General features: G+C 45.0%; 2 protein-coding genes across 2 annotated transcripts; one reads left to right on the plus strand and one right to left on the minus strand.

Annotated features, from left to right (window-relative positions):
* The first annotated feature begins 3,173 nt into the window (after nucleotides 1-3,173).
* tecpr1a (tectonin beta-propeller repeat containing 1a) lies at nucleotides 3,174-13,846 on the plus strand. Its single transcript, XM_085761257.1, has 23 exons — nucleotides 3,174-3,433; nucleotides 4,015-4,197; nucleotides 4,316-4,438; nucleotides 4,580-4,699; nucleotides 5,294-5,468; nucleotides 5,558-5,658; nucleotides 6,041-6,142; nucleotides 6,234-6,382; nucleotides 7,121-7,779; nucleotides 7,907-8,052; nucleotides 8,824-8,979; nucleotides 9,280-9,429; nucleotides 9,700-9,857; nucleotides 9,928-10,158; nucleotides 10,593-10,689; nucleotides 10,871-10,950; nucleotides 11,084-11,140; nucleotides 11,513-11,687; nucleotides 12,006-12,141; nucleotides 12,341-12,433; nucleotides 12,542-12,648; nucleotides 13,014-13,133; nucleotides 13,564-13,846. The coding sequence occupies exons 1-23, from the start codon at nucleotides 3,209-3,211 to the stop codon at nucleotides 13,696-13,698; spliced, it is 3,678 nt and encodes a 1,225-aa protein (XP_085617383.1). The 5' UTR covers nucleotides 3,174-3,208; the 3' UTR covers nucleotides 13,699-13,846.
* A 2,042-nt stretch (nucleotides 13,847-15,888) lies between these two features.
* On the minus strand, nucleotides 15,889-16,461 carry bhlha15 (basic helix-loop-helix family, member a15). Its single transcript, XM_085761300.1, has one exon. It carries the CDS (start codon nucleotides 16,459-16,461, stop codon nucleotides 15,916-15,918), a length of 546 nt encoding a protein of 181 aa, XP_085617426.1. The 3' UTR covers nucleotides 15,889-15,915.
* Nucleotides 16,462-22,862: the final 6,401 nt, after the last annotated feature.

Consider the following 22,862-nt stretch of genomic DNA (forward strand, 5'->3'; position numbering starts at 1 on the left):
ACTGTTGCTTCATGTAGATTCTGTGAACAATGCAGTTTATGCAAAATGAGTGTACCTTAATGGTAGACATTTGCATTGTACGTGTATATGGTGGGTCATTGTTTGAAATCAACAAAGTATTATATACCATGTTATTGACTTTACAGGATGTAAGTGTATGATGAGGAACTGATTGATGAAACTTGTTTGTTCATCCATAGAAGCCCCACTGATGTTTGTAGGTGAACCTAATGAACCTATCATACTGACATAGTTAATGCCACATGCTTTCTTCACAGTACCTTGCCACTGTGTCGACTAATGTAGTCTTTTTTTTCTCAATAAAACATGATGAAGTAAAAATCTGCCTGTGATGTTTCACTCAGCTGAATACAAAAAACGTAACAGCTAAAACAAAAAGGTTAAAAGGAGGCCAAGTGACTCAGATGTTTAGAACATATCCTCACATCTGACCTGAACATTATTTATTATTTTCTTGGTTTTTTTGTCACACTCTGATTTGAGAGTGGTCTTTTCATTTTCCAGCAAGGTTGAAAATGAATAGAATACATTTGTGTTATTATTCCATATTTAACATTTATTAGGCTGCATCTTCAATGCTACATAAACATAAACACTCAAATACTCCATAGCACGCTAAAGTAACTTTAAGTTTACATGGAGTGCAGTTCAGTAAACTGTCTCATCAAATAGGAAAACAACATAACATAGTTACATGTGCAGAACTGATCAGCTGATGAGCCAGACTGGATATGATGAAATGTTTACAATGTACAAACTGAGTCATAAATCAGTCTGACTTTCAAACCCCTGGTCTAGATCACCTATAGACGAGTCTACTTGAAAGACCAGATTTTGAATACTGACATAATTATTACACAGAATTTGGTTCATCAAAATTGTCCACCAAATTGTCAAATAGGTATAAATATGAAAATATAACAAGTTGAAGTTACAAAATAAAGGAAAAGAATATTAATTTAAGAAGAAAAAAACATACAATGATCTTGTAATGTTGTTGTTCATGATTAAAAGAATGTAAAACAAGGGTCTACTTTTTGGGAACTGGACCATAGAGAGGTCATGACCCCTGAGCCGACAGCGCCCCCTGCTGGACGTCACCACCACATACACGCCCTGCCGCGCAGCGCCCCCTGCTGGATGTTACTACGCCCTGCCGCGCAGCGCCCCCTGCTGGACGTTACTACGCCCTGCCGCACAGCGCCCCCTGCTGGATGATACCACCACATACACGCCCTGCCGCGGAAACAGCCAATGGGAACACTTCCTGTTTGACACTGAGGAGAAAGTGAGATGTTGAGATGAGAATCCGCGGCTACGTTATGATTCAGCGGCTGTCCCTTCACCTCCTCGCGGACTGAACCGGGACTTCTCTCCGGTGTGAGAGGAAGTAGAGGTTGGTTGTCTTGACTCTTCGTTCCTTTGCTATTTGTAGAGGACTAAGCCTGTAAGCTGCTGCTGCACCGAGCTGGGTGTCGCTGGAGCCTCAGGCTGGTCGCTGGGCATTAAGCGGTGGTTTGTAGTTAAATGTCTCGCTACACCTGCAGCTTCTTGTCAATGAAACATCAAGTGTAGCTCGCGCTACATGGGATTGGCATGACGTTAATGTGCAGCTACGCCGTAAAGCCTAATACACAATGTCACTGTAACGTTACTAGTATCCTTATTGTCGGCACTTTGAAGTTAAATGTCGACCTGTTTTCTGTCGCTGCCACGGTATTTCTGTACGTGCTGAATGTACTTTAGGCTGTATATATACATATATACTATGTGTGTAATGTGACAGAGTGCTGAATGTACTTTAGGCTGTGTATATGTGTATAATGTGACAGAGGATCCGCCTCAGCAGCAGCAGCAGCAGCAGCAGCAGCAGCAGCAGCAGCAGCAGCAGCAGCATCACTGTCGTTACGCAATGTTATGAAATGGAGACCTCTTAAAGCGAGCCTAGCGGTATTTACTGTATTTACTGTCAGGTCACATTTCCACACCTACTGTAGGCCTGAGGTTGTGACCAGGAGGCAAAGTGGGGGGGGGGGGTCGATGACTTTGGGTCAGAACCAGAAAAGTGGAGCAATAGCGGTGTAAACAGCAAAACGAGGATCAGTGTTAACACATGATCCTGATCACAGTGAAGCTCCTGCTCCACAGTAATCAGGATCATGTGTACAGCTGGTAAACTGCCTGCTATTTTAGACTTTGTAAATGAAGATGATGTGAGCGCCTAGCTGACATTAGTTAACTATAATGACAGTGAGGATTGTAGCACTGATGGAGTGAGCTGTGCAACAAAAGAGAGGCCTGAGAGAGAAAGAGTTGATGTTGAGGTGTCTGTGTGTGTTGTTGATGAGTAACTGAGGTTATTCCAATAGAAACTGTAGCGTGCCATGATTCTCCACAGGCCAGACTGTAGAGCAGCACCCACGTTTTGTGTCTTTGCAGCCGTAACAGCCACGGGCTTCTGGCCATGTCACAGTGGGAACAGCAAAGGTGTAAATAATCAGATTAGTAATGACTGAGTTGTGTTTACCTACTCCAGATTCAGGGTCGTGGTCCTGTGCATGTTAACCCACTGTCACACTGTCAGGGCTTATTTGGATATTTGAATATGGCAGGATTATTGTTAATGTTACTAAGATGTGTGACGAAAGCATATTCTAAAACAGCCTGTGTTCATCTGTGTTCTTCAGAGCATTATTTAGACTTAAGCCGTATGAAAATGCTTTTGACAGAATGGAAAGTAACATTTCCAACCCCGCAGACCCACCACTTGATCTTATTATTATTATACATACAGTACATTTATGATTTTGTTTGAATTCAAGGATCATAAAGTTTTCAAACATACTCTTTTACAAATGCATATTTAATGATTTCATGCATACTGTTATGAAGCAGCAATAAATGATTAGTTTCTGTGATGTACTGGAAATAGCAGAGCCAATACTATGATCATTGTGGTCCATTTGCCAGTTTAGTTACATGCACCCACTATTGTCCCTGCCCCTCCCCAGGTGCCAGGTCCCAGGTCCCAGGTCCCAGGTCCCAGGTCCCAGGTCCCAGGTCCCAGGTCCCAGGTCCCAGGTCCCAGGTCCCAGGTGCCAGGTCCCAGGTCCCAGGTCCCAGGTCCCAGGTCCCAGGTCCCAGGTCCCAGGTCCCAGGTCCCAGGTGCCAGGTCCCAGGTGCAGCCATGCCCGTGTCCCTGCTGTGGGCGGTGGATGTGTATGGGCGGGTCTACAGCCTGTCCACTGCCGGTCAGCAGTGGGAGCACTGCCGCGATGCCCAGATGGAGTTCAAGCGGGCGACGGCGGCTCAGCAGTGCTGCTGGGGCATCGCCTGCGACAACAACATCTATGTGAACGTCCACGCCTCTGACCTGCCGGTCCGCTACCAGGAGGAGACCTACGAGAACCACGTGGGTTCCCTCCGTGTTATTTTATACACAATAAGAACTTAGAGATGGTTAAGAAGTTAGGAACACCGTTACATTTTACTGTGAATAGCCTCTATCTCCTGCACAAACTCTAATAAGTAAGAGTGAAAATGTGGAGTTCCCCATCAGGACCAGTGTAATGTGCGATGGAGAGAGTGAAAAAGGAAACAACATCCTCATGCAGCAGAGTTCCACTTCCTCTGCTGCTAATGCTGCTCCTCATGTGCTTCTGTAGGCACACGGCTGACCGAGAGCCTACAGAAGCACATGAGGAGCTCTAATGAATCATTCTGTCATTTTACTTCATGTGAAACTTGAAGAGGGAGAGGGGCAATTAAAATCATGGATCCAAACTTTTGGGACTGTCAGGTTGTGTCAGGTTGTGTGTGTGTCTGTGCGTTAGGTCGGTGCTCTCTAAAGCAGCGCTGATCTGGTGACTTCCTCTTACGGCTCAAGGAAAGAGGCGTTTGGCCGTAAACATGACTGGATTGAATTATAGGGAGACCAGAGGGAAACAGGTTGTCTTTGACGCTCTGTGTGCTTCACCTCCGTATGTCCGTCAGCGCTGGAATCCTGTTGATGGTTTCTCAGAGCGACTGTTACCAAGCGACCGCTGGCAGTGGAGCGATGTCACGGGGCTGCAGCACCAACCTCTGGACAGTTTCCAGCTTCCCTCCAGCAGCTGGCAGTGGGAGGGGGACTGGTACGTGGATGAAAACTTTGAGGGAGACACCACAGAGAAGGGAGTGAGTACCTGATGGGTTTTTTTGTTTTGTTTTTTGCTGCATCTACTTCGGCATGAGTTTATTCCTGCCTTGTGCTAGTGACTGAGGTGTGTGTGTGTGTGTGTGTGTGTGTCAGCAGGGATGGACCTACGCCATAGACTTCCCCGCCACCTACACCAAAGACAAGAAGTGGAACTCCTGTGTCCGTCGCAGGCGGTGGCTTCGTTACAGGAGGTACAAAGCCATGGACACCTGGGCAAAGGTAAGTGTGCATGTGCATCTGTGTGTCTGTGTGTATGTGTGTGTGTCTGTGTGTGTGTGTGTGTCTGTGTGTGTGTGTGTGTGTGTGTGTGTCTGTGTGTGTAGTTTGTTCAGCAGCATCTCTACTCGTGTGTGCGGACAGATCCCGTCACAGAAGACGACTCTTCCAGATCCCTTCAGCGACATCAGCTGTGGAGGCTGGGAGATCAACGAGGAGCCCCGAGGTCGACTGTCACTGTGGGCTGTGTCCCTTCAGGGCAAGGTACAGCACACACACACACACACACACACACACACACACACGGAGCTCAGCCTTAGCCACAGGTCTCCATGACAACGTACTTCAAGTCCTGATCAGCTTGTAATTTTCATAAATGAAGTCAGTTTTAGACGGAACAGCCTGTCACTCACTGCTTCCATGCACACTTGTACATTTACTGGTATTTTCCTCTTTAAAAGAGCAACGATCATACATTAATTACATAAACACAGTGATACAGCAGAGTTGATAGTTGTGTAACGGCTGCCTAAGGATATGATGCAGTTAAAAACAAACATGCTGACATGCAGCTCATAAAATACATCAGCCCTCATAGAATAAAACCTTTAATAACTGTGTCTAATGTATTGCATCTGCCTAATCTAATAGATGTTAAACACACACACACATACACTAAAAATATGTTTGTGGGTCTGTATTTTTCATTGACCTTGTTAATGCCCACAGCAAGATCACACACCCACAGTCTTGTCACATCAGTGTATTTGCATTGTCTGATGCAAGTAGCTTTTTTTCCTCCGTTTGGCTGTTCTGCATCATTGTGGATGATCTAACGCTCCTCTGGTCCTGGTCCAGGTGTGGTTCAGAGAGGGAATCTATCACCATAATCCTGAGGGCTCTTTGTGGGAGGAGGTGCCTCTCCCTGGGGAGGTAGTCCAGATCAGCTGTGGCCCAGGGGACCTGGTCTGGGCCGTGCTGTGGGAGGGGCAGCTCATCGTCAGGGAGGGCATTGGCCGAGACTGCCCCAAAGGTACACAACCTCACCGCTGGGAGAGGGATGTGTGTGTCTGTGTCTGTTTGTGTTTATTCTTTATGGAAATGTTATGTTGTGCTTGTCAGGTGGCTCCTGGGCTGTGGTGGACTCTCCTAGTCCTGATGTGGGAGCCATTCATGTAGCTGTGGGAGTCAACGTTGTCTGGGCTGTGACCAAAGACAACAAAGTAAGAAATAAACATGAAAACTCTACCATGGTCCAATATCTTCTTCTCCTTATTTATGTCACATATTTCTCAAATGTCAGTTTAATGGACCAAAATGAATGCAGTCTGAAACAACAGCACAGTCGTATTCTAGCTAATAAACATCATGTAGTTATTACTGATAGATTGGTACAAACTAAATGCTGTATCTCCTAGACACCAGGCATTATTGTTGTATATAACAGTGTGATTCATCTTTCAGTTTTGGCGTGGTTTCTACTTAAAAGTTCAGTTATTTATGTTTTTATTATTATATTTTCCCTTTCTTCTCTTTGTTGCTTATTGGTTTTTGTCACTCACATGTGGGTGAAAGTAATATCTCTTTATATCTCTTTATCTGTAGGTGTGGTTCAGACGTGGTGTGAACTCCCACAATCCTTGTGGCTCTGGCTGGATCAGCATGGTTGGAGAAATGATCATGATCAACGTGGGACTGAATGACCAGGTGAGTTCCTGACAGATGTTAAGGAGTAACACATCAGGTATCCTCTCCAGATGTGCACACACTGATGACGATCCGTTGCTGCTGTGTGCAGGTGTGGGGGATCGGTTGTGAGGACCGGGCGGTGTACTTCAGACAGGGCGTGACCTCCAGCGAGCTCAGCGGGAAAACCTGGAGGGTTATCAGCGTTCCCCGCGATGGAGATCGATCACACTCCAGTGCCAGCGCCAACAGCCTGCAGAGGTAGAGACACACACACACACACACACACACACACACACACACACACACACACACACACACACACACAGAAAATATGAACATTTTACATCAATTAAACACATGGCTAACACTCAGCTTCACATCAGTTTAATGATCAAGTAAATATTTACAATATGAAGATGTGAAGGAGTGGGACAAATTATACATGAGGTCATTTACAAAATAATGTTTCAGTTTGAATAATGCTCTGACCTGTTCCAGATAGATGGATAGATAGATGGATAGATAGATAGATAGATAGATAGATAGATAGATAGATAGATAGATAGATAGATAGATAGATAGATAGATAGATAGATAGATAGATAGATAGATAGATAGATAGATAGATAGATAGATAGATAGATACTAGATAGATAGATAGATAGATAGATAGATAGATAGATACTAGATAGATAGATAGATAGATAGATAGATAGATAGATAGATAGATAGATACTTTATTTATCCCGAGGGAAATTCAGTTTCTCAGCTGCACAATAAACATCATCAAGACAACAGATTAGTAGTAATCAGTTCATAAAATGAGTGCATAGAGAATAGAGGGATAATTAAGAATAAAAGAAATTCAAGGTAATAAATAATAAACATGCTCATGCTCAAACCTCTTGGACAATATCACTGGACTGAGATGCAGGTCATCATGTCACCACAGAGTATAAAGAGAATGAACTGATTCAGTGTGTCTCTGTGTTTCAGTGCTGGATGTTACTTCTGTGGCGAGGTGCGTGGTCAGTCAGCAGCCAGCGATGTGGAATCAGACACAGAGAAAGGACCTGCAGACGGGTTAGGAGGAGGGTTAGGGTCCTCCCCCCCAGCCTCCTCCGACTCGCCCGAGTCCTTTGTCGATGCCCCCTCAGACCCCACCTCAGACCCCACCTCAGACCCCACCTCAGACCAGCCCTCCGATACCCCCAGACCCCCCAGACCCCGCATCCCCAAAGTCACCAGCGACAGCTTCATCTCTGACCTGGTGTCCGATCGAGAGCCCTCAAAGACCCTCAGAGAGGTGGCGTCTGGCGCTGCTGCTGTTCTGGAGGAGGAGACCACATCTGGAGGAGAGGTCAGCGCTCCCTGTACAGATGTGGCTCTCACCCCCAGTCGGCCTGGAGGTCCCCTCGACCCCCAGTGGAGCAACGTGGACCTGGAGGAGGTGCAGGTGCAGCAGGCCCAGAGCGGAGCGGTGATGGAGTCGGCCGACACCTGCAGCCTGTCGTCGGTGGCTACCTACACCCTGGCCCTAGAGGACCCGTACGGGGCAGATGAGCACCCGCTGTGGGCCTGGGTCAGCGGAGGGGGCTGCTCTGTGGACAGTCACTCCCAACTCAACTGGTTCAGCTGCTCCATGAACACGTCATGTGAGTTCAGTGATGTGGAGAAAAGAGGGAGTAAAAGCTCCAGAGGGCACCGATACCATGCTTACATTTCTCTTGGTAATGTTCCTTTACTGGTGCTAGTCACTAATGTTTTGTATTCTTCCTCCAGCTTTGATCCAGTCGGTCCAGTCCATGAGTGTGTCTGTAACGCCAGCCCAGACTGCAGCCTGGCGGAGACAGATCTTTGAACAACTGAGTGAGAGAAGCAAGAGAGAGATGGATCATTTCAGACATTATGAACAAGCCATAGAACAGGTACATGTTGACTAAACTTCACCTTTTTTCACTGCTCATGTTTTAGTTTAGTTTATTTTGATCACAGCATCAAAAATTATTATTATTATTATTATTATTATTTTTACAAAACAGAGTTCAAGGTCGTAACAAAATATAGCTGGTCAAAAAGGCTTTTGGCTGAAGCGAAGCTTAGAACTGCCGAACCCTCTTTTCCCACTTCGTTACAAAACCATAAGCAGTCTAATGAGAAAGCCGCGTACATACATATATAGTACATAGACATAGTACACAATACAACCCCCACCGACAGTACTAACAATCCACATACACAACTCAAAAACAAAACAGGTCGAAATCTCCATTTTCATTGCGAGAAATACATTTTTAGTTTCCTACATTACACAACCAATATCCATCCCCAACTACAAACATTCACTAAAAAGCCATTTCCCTGATCCTTTGTTGCTCTCAGCATTTTCACATTTCTGCTTTTCAAGTATGTTATTTTTAAACATTGATTTTAAATGGGCAACATTTTTTCTCTCTTTATTATCTTCTGATAAACTATTCCAGAGTTTCACTCCACAGACAGATATGCACATACTTTTTAACGTGGTACGAGAATACGGTTGCTTTAACTTCCCTCTCCCTCTTAGGTTGGACCCTCCCTCTCTTTCCTCAAACATTTTTGGGATATTTCCTGGATGTCTGATGTCATGCTGTGTTTATGCAGCTGTGTTTTGGTCTTTCCTTCACATAAGAAACAAACACCTCCCCTCTGTGTTCCAGTCTGTGTGGGTGAAGAAGGGAACCATGCAGTGGTGGAGAGACTGGAAGCCACACAAGTGGATAGACGTTCATTTTGCCTTAGAGCAGTTCTCAGGGCCGGAGGGCAACAAGGACGGCATCCTCTTCATCTATTACAACTTCTATGAGGAGAAGAAGGTGAGGAGGGTGTGTGTGTGTGTGTGTGTGTGTGTTTTCCTGTTTATGCTGTGTGCATCTGATATGTCCACGAGATGTTGTATAATTCAGTGATATCTCCAGAATGTCACCATGTCTGAGCGTGTCAACACAGCAGATAACCTCTGGAAACAGAATGACTCACTGAGATGAATCAGTTGCTCCTGCCCTTTTGCACTCACTGCCGCTTTCTTTGTCGTCTTTTCTTCCTGTATTTACAATTCTTTACTCCTTTCTCTCTACTTTTTTCCCTCCTCCAACCCTTTCTGTCATTCTCTCCAGTACCTCCATGCCTTCATCAATGAGGTCACCATCCTAGTTCCTGTGCTAAATGACTCCAAACACACTTTTGCCATCTACACTCCTGAACGGACCAAACAGAGGTGGCCAATCAGACTGGCAGCAGCCACCGAGCTGGAAATGCATGACTGGGTATGTACAGTATACTGTATATCTGGGACTGAAGAGATTCCCACCTGAACAAATTGGTTTTTAGAGCTAAATGTTTTCATCTTCAACCAAAACCGAGATAAGACACAGATCAAAAAACATCAGTGAGAGGGAAAAGAGAGTGGGCACTATCATTTGTGCAGTTCTATGTGCTGACATGCTCGTGTGATTTGCTCACTACCATTTCTACCATTTACATTTTCTCACCTTCTCTGTGTCTTATCACCTCTCATCTCTCTGTCTCTCTCCCAGCTGGCTTTGCTGAGTGTGTCGTGCTGCGACTCCAGGGGCATCCAGGGTCCGCCCTCCAAGCAGGCCGTCTGGTCCATCACCTGTAAAGGGGACATCTTCGTCAGCGAGCCCTCCCCCAGTCTGGAGGCCATGCCTTACCCCACACCCTGTGACCAGATGTAAGAACAGTCCCGCGCATCGCTGGGGTGCAGGGGAAGGAACATACATAATCGTTTTAACTGTGTGCAGGTTCTGGCGGCAGGTCGGAGGTCACCTACGTGTGGTGGAGTGTAACAGCGTTGGGATAGTGTGGGGGGTCGGCTTTGACCACACTGCTTGGGTCTACACCGGGGGCTACGGAGGGGGCTTCTTCCAGGGACTGGCCAGTAGCACGGATAACATTTACACACAGACTGATGTGAAGAGCGTCTACATCTATGAGAACCAGAGGTGGAACCCTGTCACAGGCTACACCAACAGGTAGACACTCGCTCCAGACTCTTCTGAGGAGGAGAGGAGAGCTTGTACTTGTCTTTATTATTGTGTTATCTCCAACACAACTTTCCAGGCTAATACAGCTGATTGTATGTTTACTCAGGCAGTTTATGAGTCAAAATGTAGATGAGAAGTCCAGACTTGTGTTTCTTTGAAAGTCGTATTTTCAAGAACAGTGATGAAATTGTGCTGAAAATACACTTCAGTTTTCATTGATGTGTGTGTTTAAGACGGTGTGTTTCTAATATTTGATGGAAATTTTATTTGCTATCACAAGAAATATCATTTTTTTCCTGAACATCTAATCTGATCTGATTGTGACAAATTCAACATTTACTACCGCAGCCAAGTTGTTTTTGATGGTTTGATTTGAAGTGTAAAGTCTGAAGTGTGTTGTGTGTGTGTTTGTGTCGCTCCAGAGGTCTACCTACTGATCGCTACATGTGGAGTGATGCATCAGGACTACATGAGTGCACAAAAACAAATACCAAACCTCCCTCACCTCAGTGGACATGGGTAAGAACGACTACACACACACACACACACACTCACAGGGGAATGCCCTGTCGTTCTGTGATGCTCAGATTAACTTCAGTTGGAATAGTATAAAAACCTTGTTGAATTATCATGGAAAATGTGTGTGGTTAAACACAAAAACCCGTTGCAGTGTTTCACTTCTCATGTGTGTTGTTTTCAGGTGTCTGACTGGGCCGTGGACTACAGCGTCAGTGGAGGGACAGACAGAGAAGGCTGGCAGTATGCAGCTGATTTCCCAGCGTAAGTTTCATTTGCCGTTCCTCTGATGCACCTGCTGTGTCTGGTTCATATTATTCTGCCAACAAAAGTCCTGACCTTCACGTATTTCTGTTATCTACAGTTGTTCCTTCCTCTTTCCCATCTCTGTCCACAGGTCATATCATGGCTATAAAACGATAAAGGACTTTGTGCGTCGCAGGCGATGGGCCAGGTACTATAAAAAGAAACACTGACATTAGTCTCCAATATATTTGTTCAACACTGGCATGGAGAGTGCCCACTGTGCTTGACATTTGTTTTGTGTGTGCATGTAGGAAACTATTTTTTATGGTTGATCATTGGGCAGCAATTAGGGAAGTCATGAGGCTAATGTTAATGTGACATGCTAATCCCACAAGGTTGTTACTATAGATCTTTCAATAGTATTGAATATTTGATCTGAAATACAACAAAATAAGCATCTTTCCAAAATGCTCAGTCTTGAGTCTTGAGTTGTTGGCCTCACACCTCAGACACCAACAACCTCTGTAGCTGCAGATGTGAAGACACATCATACTAATTGTGTTTTTTTTCTACTGCTCAGGAAATGTAAACTGACCACTACAGGACCCTGGCAAGAAGTCCCACCCATCCCACTGAGTGATGTGAGCATCCTGCCGTGTGCTGCCCACAGCAGCGTGGACCTGGTGGCTCTGTGGGCCATCAGCAACAAGGGAGACGTCCTCTGCCGACTGGGAGTCACTGCTCTGACACCTGCTGTGAGTCACAGAGATAATAGTGCAGACACAAACAGGTGTCCACCACCTGGTGACTCGTCCAGAAACACTCACAGTAGATTGGTCCAAACTCACCCATTGTCCTTCGTCTGGACAGTGTGTGGGAAACTTGTCTTATCTTAGTCCTGATTAACTAAGGACATAAAAGACTTTGGTAGAGGACAGCAGGGGGACTTTTTATGTCTAGTTCCTGTTGATAAGTATACAGACAATGTGAAAGTACCTCACTACAGCTGAAACAATGCCAGTTCAAAAGCTACTTGAGGTAATTGTTCTTACATCCGCATGTTGGTCTCACAGGGATCCTCGTGGCTCCACGTGGGAACTGATCAGCCTTTCAAGTCCATCTCCATCGGCGGTGCCAGCCAGGTTTGGGCCATCGCAAAGGACGGTTCTGCCTTTTATCGGGGATCTGTTTCTGCTCAAAGCCCCGCAGGTGAGTGGTAGGAACTGTGAAGGACAGGACACATGGTGAACACCCTGTCAACATGGAGTCAAAGAACATTACATGATTTAAAATGAGCAGAGTGAAGGAAATGAAAGGTGTCACCACTAACAGACATGGCTTTGACCTGTTGTATTGTGTGATGTTGTATTGTGTAATGTTGTATTGTGTGATGTGTCTCCCTCTGCAGGGGACTGCTGGTACCACATCCCCTCCCCAAACAAGCAGAAGCTGAAGCAGGTGTCTGTTGGCAGGACGTCAGTCTACACTGTAGATGAAAATGGTAAAGTGACGGCATTAGTTTTAGAGTACTTACATTTTTGGATTCCAGATAAATGCAAATTTAAAAATCATTTTTTGAAAGATGTTGATCACATGACTGTTGTTCCAGGTAACTTGTGGTACAGACACGGTGTAACTCCCAGCTACCCTCAGGGATCCTCATGGGAACACATCTCTAATAACGTACGCAAAGTCTCCTTAGGGCCTCTGGACCAGGTCAGTACCAGGACACCAATACTTCACCTCTGCTGTTGTCTACAGTGACATGACTGATGAACGTGGACAGGCAACATATTCATTCAGCAGCTGTTTGGAGCATTATGGGCTGGCTGAGCTGTGGAGGCCATATGAATGATGCTTTGTAGGATTCCTGGGTATTGAAACCAATGCAGCTTGAAATGTTTGTATCGAACATATTTCTATGTTTGAAGTACACTGTATGAACTGTATGTACATCACATGTGGCGTTCAGGTTCTTCTGTACTATATGCAAAAGGGACATTTCCATATGTAACAATGAGACAAGATGATTGACAATATGATATTTTTATGAGGTTTGGTTTGTTGTTGTGTGGTTAAAGGTGTGGATCATAGCAGACAAGGTGCAGGGCAGCCACAGTCTGAGCTGTGGGACGGTGTGTCATCGCCTCGGGGTCCAGCCCATGGAGCCCAAAGGACAGTTGTGGGACTACGGCATTGGGGTAAGGGTCTGGAGAGGAGTGCACAGTATCAAAACCCATCAGCATTAACGAGTATATTTAGCAGGTGACGGTGAAGTGTGTCTACAGTAAATGTAATACAGAATGTTTTCCTTATTCATTCTCCATTGCAGTTTAAGTATTTATTTAAATGAAAATATAAATATGGGCCAGTTATTCCACTTTGAAAACCAGAAGCTCTAGCACATGGGAAAAGGTGACAATATAACAGCTGGTGTTTACTTTGACTTTGAAGTTAAATGTTTTCACATACGAACCTGCTCCAACTACAGCAGATAAAAAACAAGAAGTAAATAAGTTAGTTATAATTAGTTAGTTAGTAATAGTTTTCACAAGGTGCGAGTTGAAATTCTAATGAGTTAAAGTGTCTAAAGCCAGATAGGTAATATGTTTAATTCCCTGTGTGTTTCAGGGTGGATGGGATCACATCACCGTCAGAGGGAACTCCATGGAGCCGCCGCGCATCCGCCTGCCCTCTCTGACGGACCCTCGGAGCCCCCTCCCAGTCACGAACACAGAGCTCAATGGCAACGCTGTGGAGTGCTAAATGTGCACACACACACAAGGTGCAAACATACTGTACATAGACTCTATTAAAAACCACTTGACACTGTAGCGGGACAGTTTAACTAAACCTCCAGGAAACAACCTCCAGTTCACTGAGTCACTGTAGCAGAATTATTATTTTAACATTTAGGATCATCTCTGAAGACAACCTTTAATTCTTTACCCTGATCGTTGTTCACTGTACTATCATTCACCTCCTCGCTATGGGCATTCTCTGGCATTCTCTGGCATTCTCTGGCATTCTCTGGCATTCTCTGTCATTCTCTGGCATTCTGTCATTCTCTGGCATTCTCTGGCATTCTCTGTCATTGCTGCTCATCTGAACTTGAAGGTCTTAATGCATTTAGTTTATTTATTTATCAGGATGTGATGTTTCTTTTTGTTTGTGTAAAGTCAAGGTGAAGGTGGAAGGTGATGTGTTTTAGTAGATAAAAAAAGATATTTTATGAGTTTTGTTTTTTGTAAGATATATATATGTATATATAAGGAGGCATTAGTGTACTGATATTACAGTTGCTTAGCTACTGAACTGTCAGCTCCAGGGCTGGTATTGTGTACAAAATAACAAATGATATTCCTTCTTAGCCTGCAGGCAACAGGTTAATAACACATAAGTAAACAGTGTGAAGCCTGATCACTCTGGATGAAGCAGACAGGACGGTGTTTGATCCTGGCTGCTTCTGTGGTCTGTTCACACACTGCTCTATAACTTTATCACAGACTGCAAAAGAACAGGTGCAGCTTCTGTGTATCCACAAGTTTCCTAAAGGACTTGTGTGGTTAAACTTTGGGTTAATTCCATGTCACAACCCTGCTTGTTTAGCCAGAAGATCTGAATCTGGGCATTGTTGAACCTTTTGTGAGTGTGTGGATGGACAAGTAGAGACCACCATGTCTTTAATGAGAGAAGATACATGCAGTGCTGTGGAGTTTACCTGTGGTGGTTGCTGCTTGCCTTGCACACACAAGCTGTTTTATAAAGTTTTGGATGTTATTTTCTTAAAGATGTTTTGATGATTAAATTACCGTCATGGATTATGTGCAATGGTTACTGCTGTAAATAAGGGGAAAAGTGGATTACTGTACTTGTTACAAATCTTGTGTTGGAAATGCTAAAACTGAACCTTCCTCTTTCTCAGGAGAAAGCTGTCTTGTTATCTACTTCCTCTGGCCTGATGGTGGTAGAGTGACCAAGCAGTGAGACAAACAGTGGTCAAAAATGCTATATTTTTGTTATAAATCTGTAAGTTAATAGTATTATACATTAACTGTAGTGGCTGTTGCAATGATGTTTCTAGGTGGAATAGTGTTTGACAAAGAGCAATGCATTTCAAATCCATTTTTCCATGGAGAAATAAACCACACACACCGATGATCTGCATCTGTTCAGGAGTTAGTTCATAGTACTAGCTGGCTACAGTCACATGTGAAGTAACTACTGTAGCTTCTGTAAATGTTGTGTACAGAGATCTGTGTGTGTTACATACTGTCACTGTGTAGTGAGCAACGCATCTGTGCTGTCGACATTGTGGAGTACAACAATTCCCCAAGTGTTATGCATGGTCACAATAACAGTCTCCCCGTCAATAAATAAATGTGTTTATTGATGACAACTTCTCAGATATCTTCTCTCCTGCTCTGTTTCACAACAACAAGTGGAGACGAACATCTGCAACACATCTCTGCCTCCCAGCCTGGTGAGAAGACCAGTAGATCGTGTTCTCAAACCAACAAACAGACTTTCTAGCTCGGTCATTTCAATATTTAGCTTTGCTGCATGCCTTCTTCTTTTCTTCCTGGATGTGACAGTTATGACTAGAGGCGACACTCAGCAGGTTTCTCAACAGAAAACACACAAGATCACAAGATAACACAAAGGAGAACCAGTCCCTGCCTCAGCTCAAACCATACACACACACAGAGTATGATACATATAAAAAAAAGCAAACAGAGCTCTAAAAGATCAGCCCTTTACACCAAATGAGTCTTTTCTCTCCTTCTGGTTTTCTCTGAGCAGACTTCTGTGTCTGCTGCTGAACGCTCCTCCAGTCAGTCTTGTATGTTCAAGCATGAGTTTATAGTCAGACCCTGATGATCTGAAGAAGACACCGGTCCAGACCAGATCTCAGAGCAGCAGGACTGTAGGAACTGGGTCATGTTTAAGTCTTCCAGCCCCCAGACCAGCTTCTAGCTGCTGTTAGCTGCCCTGGCTGAAGCTGTGCATGTGGGTGAGGTACTGGGTGAGCCCCTCCCCCCCCTCCTCCTCCAGGTGCTGCTGGTAGCGCTGCAGCAGCTTGGCGGCGCTGGCCTCCCCCCCCCCGGGGGGCAGACAGGCCCCCGACATGTCCACTACGACGGCGGTCAGGGCTTTGATGTAGTTCTTGGCCAGGGTCAGGGTCTCGATCTTGGACAGCTTCTTGTCGGTGTTGACGTGGGGGATGGCCTCGCGCAGCGCCTGGAAGGCGTTGTTGAGTTTGTGCATCCTCTGGCGCTCGCGCTCGTTGCTCTCCAGCCGCCGGACGCTGCGCTCTGTGGTGCTGCCGCGCGCTCTGCGCCGCCGCCCCCCGCCCCCCCCGCCCTGCCGCTTCCTCAGAGACCCCCTCCAGGACCCGCCGACCCGCACCGAGGCCTCCGAGGCCTCCGAGGCCCCCTCCTCGCTGCAGCCCGGGTCCAGGTCTGTGTCCGGGTCGGACCAGGTCCTGGACACTGTCACGGCTTTTCCTTTGTTTCCTTTGGACTTCATCCTGCTGCTTCTCAGCTCTGTGACTGTGAGATCTCTGCTCCTCAGGCCTGGGGGGGAAGACAGGAAAGAGTTAATGTGACTGTGAGATCTCTGCTCCTCAGGCCTGGGGGGGAAGACAGGAAAGAGTTAATGTGACTGTGAGATCTCTGCTCCTCAGGCCTGGGGGGGAAGACAGGAAAGAGTTAATGTGACTGGAGAAAGAAAAGCAGCTGAACTTCATGTTTCCCTCAGTCGACCTGTAATCCCCCATTTACTGCACGAGCCTCTCTCCACTTCACTCAGCCTGGTCCTGTTGTATCTAATCAGCCTCTTGCAGTGTGAAACTCCATGATGTTGGTCTGTTAATCTACACCCCCCCCCCCCCCTTATCCCCACAGGCCTGAGATAATGCCCATTTCAAGGTTACACTCACAGCAGCAGCAGCAGCAGCAGCAGCAGCAGCAGCAGCAGCAGCAGCAGTCATCTACTTCACCTCAGGGTGGACTGGGACAAAATTTTGGCCCTGGACTTTTTGGTCCAGACCGGGCCACTATCTGCGCGTGGATATTGTGCCAACTAGCACCGCTGATGTACATACAAACACACAAGCTCTTAACCTATTCCACACTATTCCTCTACTTTGTTGTATTGTACCTATATTGTTTAGTATAGTGGTGTTATTAAGTTTGAACAAGATTACATGCACATAATGAGTCTGCATGCAATCAGAACTTTGGCTAGTTGGCCAAAGTATGGAAAACAATAGTATAATCATCTGAAAAACGGACAAACACTAATTTTATTTTAGAAAGACAGTACAGCTCAGCATAATGTATAAATGGTAAATGGACTTGCACTTATATAGTGCTTTTCTAGTGACTCGGACCACTCAAAGCTCTTTACACTGTAATGGTCGCATTCACCCTTTCACACACATTCATGCAGCGCTGCTCGCAGACAGGCTTTGGAAGATAATCATTCACACACATTCACACAGGGCAGGTGTGGGTTCAGTGTCTTGCCCAAGGACACTTCGACATGCAGACAGGGGGAGCCGGGAATCGAACCGCTGACCTTCCGGTTTGTGAACGACCCGCTCTACCGCCTGAGCCACAGCCACAGCCACAGCCGCCCATAGAGTAGACAATGACAAGAAATACTTGTAATTTGTGTACTGCATCATGAGTAGTGTATGCAGATGTTTTATTGTAACAGTAATCAGTGTTTTATTAATTGTAACTGTATAATGTTAAACTGTTGAAAGGACAATAAACCATAAACACTGACTGAAACAAATATGTAAAGCTACATATTTGTTAAGTTGTTACATGACCAAATTGGAGTGTGGGCACAAAGAAAGGTGCATGTTGGCACTTTAATAAAAGCAACTAATCAATGAATCAGGATAGTTTGAATATGGTTATTGTTTTCCAATACTTTAGATAAGTAGATTTAGTTGTAACACACCACACCATCAGAGTTATTAGCTCTAGCTATTTATTATGTCAAGTAACGTTCATAGACAGTTAAGCAACCGTTCTGGACCATTTACAGTATTTTAATGAATGTTTATCACACCATTCTGGAAAGCACAAACCTGCTTAACACAGTATCACTACCTCCTTCACATGGCGGAGAGTTTTCTCAACACTTATTTTTCCAGCCTCCTGCACCATAAGGGCCCTGGTGGAGGCTGAAGCCTTCTCCAGACTCACTGTCAGACTCAGTGAAGGACCTGCTGCTGGAGCTGCTGCTGAAGCTGCTGCTGCTGCTGCATCGGTGCTTCTAGCCCCGGCCAGGCCAGACCGGGCCAGGCCGGGCCAGGCGGCCCCTGCAGCAAACATCTGAGTAACTGTTGTACTTTCAGCAGTCTGTGCTGCTACAGCTGTTCTTTTTCTTTTTCTTTTTATTTTTCTTTTACTTTCCCTCCATTTTTCCGCGCCGCCTTTGCGTTTTTTACTTTTTTTTCTGTTTTCGTGCGCTGGTGTCTTGTTGTTTTTTCCCTCTCTCTCTCATCATGACTCCTCATCATTAAAAGTGATTGGACGAGGGGGGGTCTAGACTCCTGGGCCTCTGTAGCCTCTCATAGGGCCATTGGGCCAGGTGGACAGGCCACTGGGCCAGTCTTCACCTCTCTGCTGTCTGCAGCTGAACACTGGAGGCTGTGGACCGAGCTGATGTCTCCCTCCCCGGGCCGGGAGAGTTACAATAGGCAAGGTGAGGCAGGGCGGGAAAAAAAGTTAAATAAATAAAAATAAAATAAAAAACGGCCGCCTATCGGCCCATTAGTGACCGGCCCACCGGGAAAACTCCCGGTACTCCCTATGGCCAATCCGCCCTAACCTCCAGTCCTCTTGAACTCTTTAACTTCACTTCAACCAGAAAGTGTTTTGTCTTGAACCTCAGGGTGAATCACCAGAAAATAAACTTCCTGACGTCAGTGACTACTGATGTTTCCAACGTGTCTTATGTTAAGTTGTAGATCATAACTGTCCTATTAAATTAATTAGATAAAGCTGATTTACATAGATTTGTGTTCACTGTAAAAAAATTAAAAACAAAAAAGAGAGAGAGAGAGAGAGAGGACAGGCTATTTCTCCTTTAGTTCCCCTCTTCCCTCTTTATTTCCCTGCCTGAGGTTTAATCTCTCTAACGGTGGAGCTGATAGGAGATAAACTGGCTCCAGTCAAATTCACTCTGGAGTAAAAGATACACACGGTGCAACAATGAAAGTGGATTTAGCATCACGAGGTGAACTTGAAGAAAGAAAAGAAGCCTTACCTCTGTAGATACACAACTCTCCTCCTCAGTCCTTCTTTCTTTCTTTCTTTCTTTCTTTCTTTTTACAGAAAAAGCGTCACCATGCAGTCGGTCAGTGAAGGCACCAGTCGGTCAGTGAAGGCACCAGTCGGTCAGTGAAGGCAGCATCAACACAGAGGAACGAGCACCGACAGCAGAGAGCCGCTGTCTCTCTCTGTCTCTCTCTGTCTCTCTCTCTCTCTCTCAGACAGCTGTCATGTGTTCTACCTGTAGCTGACTGATGTCCACGTTGCGCTGCTCAGCCAATCAGAGAGGAGAACCGCTGCCGCTGCCCGCAGCCTCCTCCTCCTCCTGGTGGTGTAGAAACCAAACAGCCCCATCACCTCCAGTAAGTTACCTATTAGTTATTGTCTGCTGATCATCAAAGCAGTAATCCTCACTACTGGCAACATTATATTATAAAAATAATTCATTACAAGTTTAAGTCCATTCAAAATGAGGCAATAACAAAGTATACAAGTGGTCATTATGCTGTTATTATCACAGTATTATTATATTTGATTCATGTTACAGTTGTTAGAACTGGAGCAGATTTGAACTAAAGTAGTTCATCTATAACAATTCATTATATTTTATCGCCTGATAAGTATTTTATGTGTAAATAAATATGACTGTATAAAGTAAGTGGGAGCCTATGCTGCTGTTTAGTTCATGCAGCAGAGTCAGAATGACTGTACAGAACTGATGACAGTTGTGAAAACTGATTATTTTGTTCAAGGAACCTTGACACAGGCGATTTGTCGTTGTTTTCATTGTGGTGTCCCACCTTGGTGTCACCATTTCATGTTAAAACCACATTAATCAATATGATTGGTGTCTTTAAAAAACAACAAGAAGAAAGTCACCTGTCCTGTGAAGTGAAATGTCAGTGTGCTGCTATGAGCATCGGTCACTGTGCTGCAGGTGAACTGGTCTGGTTTCATCCTGCTGTGAGGAGTAACGTCAGACTCCTTTAACCCTGAACACTTAGGGTTAACAACATCATTTCCATTGTGGCTTATCGCCATCCACTGCTTCATTTGAATCCAGTCCTCCAGGCTCAACCTCAACGTACAGAAGCACAGCCACGGCTCATTACACTGCGTCACGTTATTTACTTTTTTCTTCTTTTTTTAAACCACGCCAACAGTTTGAACCTTGTTTTGCTCTGCAGCGCTGCTGTAACGAGAGCGTAATGGAGGCTGCTGGACGCCCTCACACCACAGTTAAACTGAGTAAACACACCCAACAAAGACTGATAGTGACATAATTAACACCTTTTGAATAACCAGCATCACACCCCTGCCACACACAGACGTGTGATCTCCTGTAATCCACTTGTCTGTTTGACCCGGGGCCCAAACTGAACTGTTGGCAGTTTGGATTATTGCCCCCTCCTACTGAGTTAGATGGTGGCACCCAGGGAGAGGGTGGTGGCCTGGCAGGGACACACAGACATTAGTATTGCAAGTAAGTGCATTGTCTTAAAGCTTTACACCTGAAGTGTTAATTCATTTTCAGGAAATGTTTGTTTACAATTCTTACAGAACAGAAACTTCACATTGTAGTAGCCAGGTTTAGAGAAGTGGCTGTTATGGCCTGTAATTGTTGAGAATTTGACTTTCTTATCTGTTATCACAGATTAAGTTTTCTGCACAAAAGACTCACAAATGCAAAGGTCACAGACCAGACCGATTCTCACGCCTTTGCTTAAAGGGATAGTTCAACATTTTGGCAAATTGGCTCATTGCCATAATCCCTATAGTCATAGCCATAGTCATTAGCCTCCGTAGCTCTGAGCAGCTCACGGCTCTGCTCCGCCGTTCTAAAAATAGCTCGCACAGACAAATAAAGGTAACAAACCGACTGCTATGACTATAGAGATTATGGCAGTGGGTCAATTTGCCAAATTGTTTAACTATCCCTTTAACGTCACGCGCCCCCACCCACCTTAGCCCCGCCCCATTGGCTCCTGCTGTGGAGCATCTGGCCGAGCCATCAGACAGGGCCCAGCAATATGTGATGTGCTGTACTGTATGAATTAAACCCTATGACTTCCATTCTGCATCCTGTTTTTCTGAATTCAAATCTGTTCCTCCAAATCTTTCTTGATGCTAGTGGGAGGCCTCAGATGTGTAACCTCTTCCAGATATTATACAGATGGACCAGATAGATGTGCTCCATCTCCTGTATGACTGCTCAACAGCCTCTGTCATTAAAATGAATCTCCCACACAGATTACTGCATCCCCTTCAGATGATTATAACTGTGATTATAACTCAAGGTCACAGCTGCTCTCCCACCAGGTATATCACATAGACGTCTAGCGAGACAGAAAATGTGTCTTTATTTTCATTGTTGGTTGAACAACTTCATGAAAAATACAATTTTCCTGAACACATTATTTTTTAGACTCCTCCAGATTTAAGATTTCAGAATGAGTTAAACTACTCAAGATAGAGCAGCTGCTTCTTACAACAACAACAACAATAAAAAACAGCAAATACCTAAATAATCAGTCAGTTCAATAATGTCCTAACCAAAGGGATGTGTTGAAGTGTAGGATGTTGCACAGACCCTGGGCTGTGATATGGGGCCGTCCGGAGCAGACATCTGTGTGTAACTCTGCTGCAGCGTCGCAGTCTGAGTCTGACCCAGCTTTGTGCTTCAAATGTAAAATGTCAGCAGGGACCTGCGCTCACTGTGTCTCGGTGCTGAAACCCCAGCTCCCTACTTGGATGTGTGGTTTTACATAATGAACTCATCTCTGTCTTTGCTCCGGGGGCTTCCAAGTCAGCGTGTCCGCCTTACACCCCCACCCCGACCCCCACCCCTCTTTTGCATCTTGCTTTGCAATTGTAATGTCCTGTGTGTCAGTGGGCTTTCATGAAAATGCCTTGAACTTTTTCTTTCTAAAAAAGAATGGTAAATTGAACAAATATCTCTGATTGATATTGTAAAAAATATTTCAGATGCTTCATTTCTTATGTGACAGACTGAGTCGGGATAAATGTACAATAAAATAAAACACCATGAAAAGAAACAACAGAAAATACTCGAAATCAAACTTTATGGAATCTGAGAATTAAAGGCATTTTAATGAATGAAATCAAATGACACCAGTGTGATTTGGCTTTAACAGCAGGAACACTTGTGTTAAAATATCACAAATGTGTAACAACAACAATAATTTACAGGTGTGTTGCTCCCAGCTCTCAGAAGCAAACACTTTTAGCCTGTGTCCTTGAACAGCTTTGTGTGTGTGTGTGTGTGTGTGTGTGTGTGTGTGTGTGTGTGTGTGTGTGTGTGTGTGTGTGTGTGTGTGTGTGTGTGTGTGAGACTGGTCCTGCCAGGTTTCCTTTCCTCTCCTCAGGTACACTGTATCTAATCAACCAAACCTCGCTGATGCTGGCTCTGTGGAAACATTATCTATTACTTGTAGTTTGTTCAGTTTCTGCCTCCATCGGCCCTCAGGCTCACACTGTTTATTTAGCCGCAGTCGCTGATAAATTCAGAGCTGAACACACTTCAGTAATGAGGCGAGTAAACAGGACCTCCACAAGCACGCTGTGTTTGAGCAAAACAAACTGGATCAACAACACAGACTCTCTGTATCGGCCACA

Source organism: Trachurus japonicus, chromosome 19, assembly GCF_045865225.1.
Source record: "Trachurus japonicus isolate A0001 chromosome 19, Traja_1.0".
NCBI lineage: Eukaryota > Metazoa > Chordata > Actinopteri > Carangiformes > Carangidae > Trachurus > Trachurus japonicus.